This window comes from Sinocyclocheilus anshuiensis, unplaced genomic scaffold (genome assembly GCF_001515605.1).
Source record: "Sinocyclocheilus anshuiensis isolate Anshui unplaced genomic scaffold, SAMN03320099.WGS_v1.1 scaffold1312, whole genome shotgun sequence".
In the NCBI taxonomy this organism is placed as follows: Eukaryota; Metazoa; Chordata; class Actinopteri; order Cypriniformes; family Cyprinidae; genus Sinocyclocheilus; species Sinocyclocheilus anshuiensis.
Genome location: NW_015544237.1, coordinates 252,064 through 260,191, shown reverse-complemented (window position 1 = coordinate 260,191; position 8,128 = coordinate 252,064). Strand labels below are relative to the sequence as shown.

At 33.5% G+C, this 8,128-nt stretch overlaps 1 protein-coding gene across 1 annotated transcript in view; it reads left to right on the top strand.

Moving 5' to 3' along the window:
* Window positions 1–8,128, top strand: part of LOC107697573 (immunoglobulin superfamily DCC subclass member 3-like) — a 35,271-nt gene that overhangs the window by 18,033 nt on the left and 9,110 nt on the right. The window contains exons 2-6 of the mRNA XM_016498372.1: window positions 2,280–2,585; window positions 2,821–2,965; window positions 4,717–4,850; window positions 4,929–5,069; window positions 6,494–6,652. Of these exons, the coding sequence (XP_016353858.1) occupies window positions 2,280–2,585; window positions 2,821–2,965; window positions 4,717–4,850; window positions 4,929–5,069; window positions 6,494–6,652 (885 nt within the window). The remainder of the gene's footprint in view (window positions 1–2,279; window positions 2,586–2,820; window positions 2,966–4,716; window positions 4,851–4,928; window positions 5,070–6,493; window positions 6,653–8,128) is intronic.

Here is an 8,128-nt window from a genome sequence, read left to right as displayed (position 1 = left end):
ACACCTCGCTTTTCAGACCGATGAGCTTTGTAAAAATCGACGCGTTTCAGAAAGGCAGGGCATAGAGGAGAAACAGTAATGTACAGTATGTGGAAAATAATGTGTTTTTTTAACCTTAAACCGCATAGACACATTTCATTACACCAAATACACAAAATAATGTTCTTTTTAGCAACATCATATGACCCCTTTAAAACAAGAGCAAATATCTGTAAATGATACTGATAACTATAACGATAACTATAGTGGTAACTGTAATTATAACTATAAATATAAACATTTTGTTTGTGGTTTTATTTGGTGTTTGAAGTCTGTTTTTATGCTTAAAACAAGAATAAATAGAAGAAAATTTCCAGTAAATTTTCCAGTTTTGGAAACTTTCTGAACATTTTTTGATACTTTTGCAAAGTTTCAGGAAATTTAATGGAAATTTTCTGCCCCTTTGCAACCTTATCTGACTGCCAATGATTACTATCACAATAACAATTACAACAACTATAATGAGACTATAACAAATCTATAAAGATAAAGATGACTATAACGATATCTATATTATCATCCACACTAGCAGTAAGTGTAAGTATAACTATAACAAAAACTAACAACTGTATAAATGTTTTGTTTGGGGTTTTTTGGGGGGTTTTGAGGTCAGTTTTTTTATGGTTAACAAGAATAAATATCTGCCAATGGGATCAGAAAATTCAACCTGTGAATTAAGTTTATTTTTCTTACTTCATTGATAGATATTAGTTATCATTTTAATCATAAATTCACTTCATTTTCCAATTTCTCAGAAAACAATACTTGTTTTCAGTGAATATATATAATTAAAAATACTGAATTTAAAAATAGTTAATCTTCATATTTGATATGATTATAAAGCTTTGCTTGCGTATCTTATTCGGTTCTGTATCAGCTCTGCTCCATTATGTTATATGTGATGTGCAGTGTTGGGCTAGTTACTCAAAGAATGTAATATATTACTCATTACTAGTTACTCCTTTCAAAAGTAATATTGTTACTTATTACTTTCTGGTAACAGTAATTAGTTACTATTAGTATTAGTAACTAAGTACTAGTACTATTAGTAATTAGTTACACTACTAGTTACATTACTTTTTCTTCACGCCCCACAGAAGTTGTAACTGTGTATCTTCCACATAAAATTCCTCTAGAATGTTACTAACAACATATTTCTGCCTCATCATTTGACCAAAATCCACATTGGATCGCAGTCAGAAGTTATTACAAACACCCAATAGTGATTGATAGTGACATTCAAGTAGAAGAAGTGTTATATTAATCTCATTAATTGTCATGTGTAGCTTGAAGCTAATTGTAATTTCTCCGTTACCCATATTCGATTATATTTCATTATGTATTGTATAAAATCACAAAAGTTTGTAAGAAACCATTTAATTTTCCAAAATGATTTTTAATTATAGTAATATAATGTGCCACATGCTGATCAGAGAGATGTAATGCCAGAGTAAAGTCCAGCCACATCTTACACAACAGTGTTCAGATCATCTTTTTTCCTGACAAAATCAATATAATGCAATATTTCTAAATTGTCATGTGTAGCTTGAAGCTAATTGTCATTTCTCCGTTACCCATATACGATTATATTTCATTTCACAAATTTGTAAGAAACTTTAATTTTCCAAAACAATTTTTAATTATAGTAATATAATGCTGATCAGATAATACCACATGCTGATCAGAGGGATGTGGGTGGGATGTAATGCCAGAGTAAAGTAAAGCCACAACTTACACAAAAGTGCTCATGATCATCTTTTTTCCTGACAAAATCAATATAATGCAATATTTCTATCTGCTGAATGTAAGCTTCCATATTACATATTCCAAGCTTGCCTGCTGCACTGGGGACATCACATGCATGTGCGAGTCGTGAAAATTATGAAAATAAATCTAGGAATTATTTGATTGTTGGATTTTAAATCAGGGTTGAGGCATCAAAAGTAACTAAGCTGTTTTATGGATGGAAATCTTATTAGTAATTAGTTACACTTCTAGTTACTGCAAAAAGTAATATTATTACAGTAACTAAGTTACTAGAAGTTGGTTACTGCCCAACACTGGTGATGTGATATGAGTAACAGTTTTCCTCCATCAGGTTTTCATCATCCGTCATGATACATCATCATCATCCTCATCATCATGAATCGTTCGTAAGCATCAGTTCCTTTCAGATTACTCAGACGGATGTCTCTCTGTTTAATTCCTCGTCATCACACTCTCCTGTTGTCGTCTTGCAGGTTTGGGCGGAGCTTCAGAGTTGGCCTTCATTAAAGAACCCAGTGATGTCATCGCAGTGAGGGACCGCCCCCTCATGCTGGACTGTCAGGTAGAGGGGGAGGGGCCTATCACCATCACCTGGCGGCGGAACGGTGTTCCCGTTCCTCTGGGAGCCAGAGCTGCCGTGCTGGATAACGGGACGCTCCTGATCCGGAACTTCCAGAAACGGCGCGACGGTGACGAGAGCGACGCGGGCGAGTACGACTGTGCGGCGCAGAACCGATACGGGCTGCTCATCAGCCGCAAAGCACATGTGCAGCTGGCCTGTGAGTGACACAAACATGCTTCAGAAAGAAAAAGCTCTCTAATATCTCAAAAGTTTCTCTCATTTATTATCCTGAGTCTGCTTTAGGAGAAACAGACATGACAAAGTTGATACACCTGCTTAAACCAGCCTAATGTGGTTAGCTGGTGGTTTTAGAGGGATGTAGGGTCTGTGTTTGGAGTGATTTGAGCATCTGTAACTCACTCATGTGATGTGATATTTGTCTTCTCTCTCAGCGTTGCCCAAGTTCCACACACACCCAGAATCCATGAGTGTGGACGAGGGTGGCGTCGCTCGATTTCACTGCGCAGTCAGCGGCGTCCCAGAGGCCAACATCACCTGGGAAAGAAACAGAACAGCTCTCAACGCTGATGATAACAGGTACATGAATAAAGCCTGAAACAAACACAACAATATATTAAATATGTTGAACAGGAATGAACATTTATGTGTTACATTTATGTGTTTTTTTCCCAAAGCCAGAAACCAACTCTGGATTATCTGCGTTTAAGGCCTGTTCACACCAAAAATAACTGTAAACATAACAATAACTGTAATGATAAACAATAACTATAATAAAAGCTATAACAAAACTATAAACATACCTATAATGAGAACAATAATGAGAACTATAACAATGAATGTAATGGTAACTATAACTAATGAGTATGATGACTATAACAAAAACAATAACTATTACGATAAATATAAATATAACAAAACTATAAACAACAATAACTATAATGATGACTGATAACTATAACGAAACTAAACATAACTGTAATGATAATAATAATGAGAAGTAGAACAATGAATATAACAATAACTATGACAAAATAACTATAATGATAATATCTATAATGCTAACGATAATAATAACTGTAACCATAGCGATAACTAACTATAATAATAACGATAACTAACTATAATAATAATGATAACTAACTATAACGATAACAATGATAACTATAATAACGATAATGGTAACTATGACAATAATGATATAACCAGCAATAAAGATAACAATAACGATAACTAAGTATAATGATGATAAAAACTGTAACAATAACAATGATATCAATAACGATAACAATGAAACTAACGATAACTTTAACTATAATGATAATAATTATAACGATAGCTGTAATGATAGCTATAACTATAATGATAATGCTAACTATAATGCTAACGATAACAATAACCATAACGATAACTAACTAGAATAATAATGATAACTAACTATAACAATGATAACTATAATAACAATAAATATAACAATAATGATAACTATTACGATAATGGTAACTATAACAATAATGATATTTATAATGATTATGGTAGCTAACTATAACCAGAAATAAAGATAACAATAATGATAACTAACTATAATGATGATAAAAAATGTAACAATAACAATAATATCAATAACGATAATAATGAAAATAACGATAACTTTAACTATAATGATAATAATTATAACGATAACTGTAATGATAATGCTAACTATAACGCTAACTAAAATAATAACGATAACTAACTATAACGATAACAATGATAACTATAATAACTATAAATATAATGATAATTATAATGGTAACTATAACAATAATGATATTTATAGTGATTATGATAGCTAACTATAACCAGCAATAAAGAAAACAATAACGATAACTAACTATAATGATGATTATAACTATAACAATAACAATGATTTCAATAATGATAACAATGAAAATAACGGTAACTTTAACTATAATTATAATGATAACTGTAATGATAGCTATAACAATAACTATAATGATTACGTAACTATAAAAATGACAACTATATCTACAATGAAAACAGTAGCTATAACACTAACTATATTAATAACTATAATGATAAGAATGGTAACGCTAATTTTAACTATGAATTTTAACTATAATGATAGCTATATTAGTGTCTGCACCAGTGGACGATAATGTTCATGTCTATTCGTTCATCAGCTGAAAACAATCGCTCTGACAGTAATTCCAGTGATATCGTTCCTCTGTGTCATTATAGTTGTGGTGTGAACTATTCACAATTTTTTTAAACTTTATGGTTATAGTAATTGATTTTGGTGTGAATGTGCCGTATGTGTGTGTGTTCAGGTACACTCTCCTGCCCAACGGTATCCTGCACATCACAGGAGTGCGTCAGGCTGACAGCGGCAGCTACCGCTGCGTCGCTAAAAACATCGCAAACACTCGCTACAGTCACGAGGCTCAGCTGTCAGTCACAGGTAGAGCCGAGGCCATCCTTCATCTGATGATACGATCCGAACCGCTGAGCATCTCTGAATGACCCGTCTCTGTCTCTGTCTCAGTCGCAGCTAATCGTCTCTATAAGGAGCCGGTGATTCTCTCTGGGCCGCAGAATCTCACTCTGAACATTCACCAGACCGCCATCCTGGAGTGCATCGCCACTGGAAACCCGCGGCCCATCGTGTCCTGGAGCAGGCTGGGTAAAAACCACATGAAGAGCTCAAGATGACAAAACGAGATAAAATCAGCTAAAACAACTCAATATATCTAATTTCAGTTCATCCACTCAACAACTGTTTGATGTCTTTGAAGAACTATAATGCTAACTATCTATAACGATAACAATAACTGTAATGATAATAATGATAACTATAGCAATAACAATAATGATAATTACTATAACAATAACAATAATAACTATAACGATAACTATATCGATAATGCTAATTACTAAAATTATAACAATTACTATATATCAACAACGAATATCATTATAATGATAATTACTGTAATGTGAACTATAACTATCATTAATGATAATTACTATAACGATAACGATAACTATATCAATAATGTTAATTACTAAAATGATAACAATTACTATAACTATATCAACAACGAATATCATTATAATGATAATTACTGTAATGTGAACTATAACTATCATTAACGATAATTACTATAATGATAACAATAACAATAACTATATCAATAATGTTAATTACTAAAATGATTACAATTACTATAACTATATCAACAATGAATATCGTTATAATGATAATTACTGTAATGTGAACTATAACTATCATTAACGATAATTACTATAATAATAACAATAACTATATCGATAACTATATAAATAACACTAATTACTAAAACGATAACTATATCAGCAACGACCATTATTAAGATAATTACTGTAATGTGAACAATAACTATATCAATAACGATAATTACTATAATGATAACAATAATGATAATTATATCAATATTATTATAACGATAATGATAGCAATAATACGTATAACAACAATTACTATATTACTAAGCTATAATATATTACTATGTATATATTACTATTATATTACTATAATAATAACAATAATTATAACCATAACTATAACACAACTATAACTATAACAATAATGATTGTAACTATAATGAACGTAATGACTATAACAATAACTGTAATACAACTATAAAGAGCAATAATTATAATGATAACTACATTAGCGTCAACACCTGCAAACTATAGCATTGTTTTGTTCTAAACGCACGATGCAACTGTTTTTGGTCTTTGAAGAACCAGGATTCTCATGGTCTTGGAAAACCTGGATAATATGAGGAAGACTCACTTTAAAATAGTGATTTCTAGACCTGGAAAACTCATGGGAATTATTAAAATCTAAAAATGCCATTTTGTCAAGCTCAAAAATATTTCATGTAGAAACTGTGAGTAAAAATGACTGGAAAAATGATGCAAAATTATTGGTTAAAAAGAGCAGAAACCCTGAAGAACGTTCAGCTCTTAAATCGTCTGCAATCCTAAAACTTATATTAATTGTAATATATTTGAGTTATTACTACTTTCAGTCTCTGGACGCTGTGTGTTTGTGTTTGTCAGACGGTCGCTCCATCGGCGTGGAGGGCATCCAGGTGTTGGGCACCGGTAACCTCATCATCTCAGACGTGTCTCTGCAGCACTCAGGTGTGTACGTCTGCTCCGCCAACCGACCCGGAACCAGGATGAGGAGAACCGCGCTGGGACGACTGGTGGTGCAAGGTACTATAAACACACACACCATCACACGAGTCAAACCTGGGGTTCAGTTCAGTTTAGTGTAACTGAAGCACTGCACAGAGACAGACTCATCAGAAAAGCTGAGTATTTCTAACTTCAATTATTGTCAGAGTGTGAGGATATTAATGACTGATGCACTTCCTGTTACACAGGAAACTGAACAATAGCTAACCAGAGACCAGGCTTCATTTCCACACACACACACACACACACACACACACACTCTCTCTCTCTCTCTATTCTCTATTAGAGCTGTGACAAAGGGCTTTGACTGTGACCTCTGACCCCCCACCCCCAGGTCACCTCTAGCCTCATTAGCATATGGGAGGGGCTTGTAGATGGTCTGGTGAGCTCGTCTGGTTTGAGCAGCAGCTGCGATACATACACACACATGACAGCCAGATGGAGAGACACACACACAGGCAGACGGGTGTTTGTGTGTATTTTATCAAAATCATCTTTTGACATTTCATATTTAACATGGATAAAAGACAAGAAATGCACACATACCCCACAGCAGTGGTTCCCAAACTTTTTGCAGTGTGCACCCCTTTCTAGTGTTTGACACATGTCAAGCACCCCCACCACCATACTCCGGTTAAACACCACATTTTTTACTGCAATACAAGTATAAATACAAGTATTCACTGTATACAGGGCTTGACATTAACTATTTTGCTCACCAGCCACTGTGGCTAGTGGTTTTCCAAAATTACTAGCCACTCAGCATGTTCACTGGCCACAATTTTGTTGCTGGAAAATTACATTTTATATGACTAAAGTTACTGCATATTAACATTTATTTGAAATGATTTCCAGGTCTTTTTTTTTTTTTGCCTATAAAAATGGCATTTCAAATTCTTACATTTTATTAATAATTACACTTAATATAATAAGACTCTATAGGGCTGTTACCAATCAAATGAAATCAGTATTAACAAAACCAAATTTTCCACTGCTGGAGAAACCGAAGCAGCTGAAGTGGCATTTAGATGCATTTACACAGACAATTTAATGAAGCTGAAATGTAGCATGAATGCATTAACACTGCAAAATTACAACAGCATAAATAATGCTGTGAGCTTGGTGTTTTACATCAGGTTTTTTTTATTTACAAATATGAAAAGTTGTAAAAAATACAAGAAAAAAGTTACTTTTAAATTTGAAAGTAACCCGCCAGCAGGTGGCAGCAAGTTGACTGTCTTAATGAGTGAGTCATTGAGGCATTCAAACGATTCGTTCAGACGGCTGATTCATTCAAGAATGAAGCAAGCGCCTGTCTTTATGAATGGACCACTGAATCATTGACTCAAATTATTAATTCAAAAATGCGAATCATTCAGTAGCCTACCGAAACACCGCTGACGCTGTGTGTTGCTCAGAGATGCGCGACAGTTCTGCTGCTAAGTTTGTTTGGAACTATTTTCGTTAAACAAATCGAGCAAAAACAGTCACATT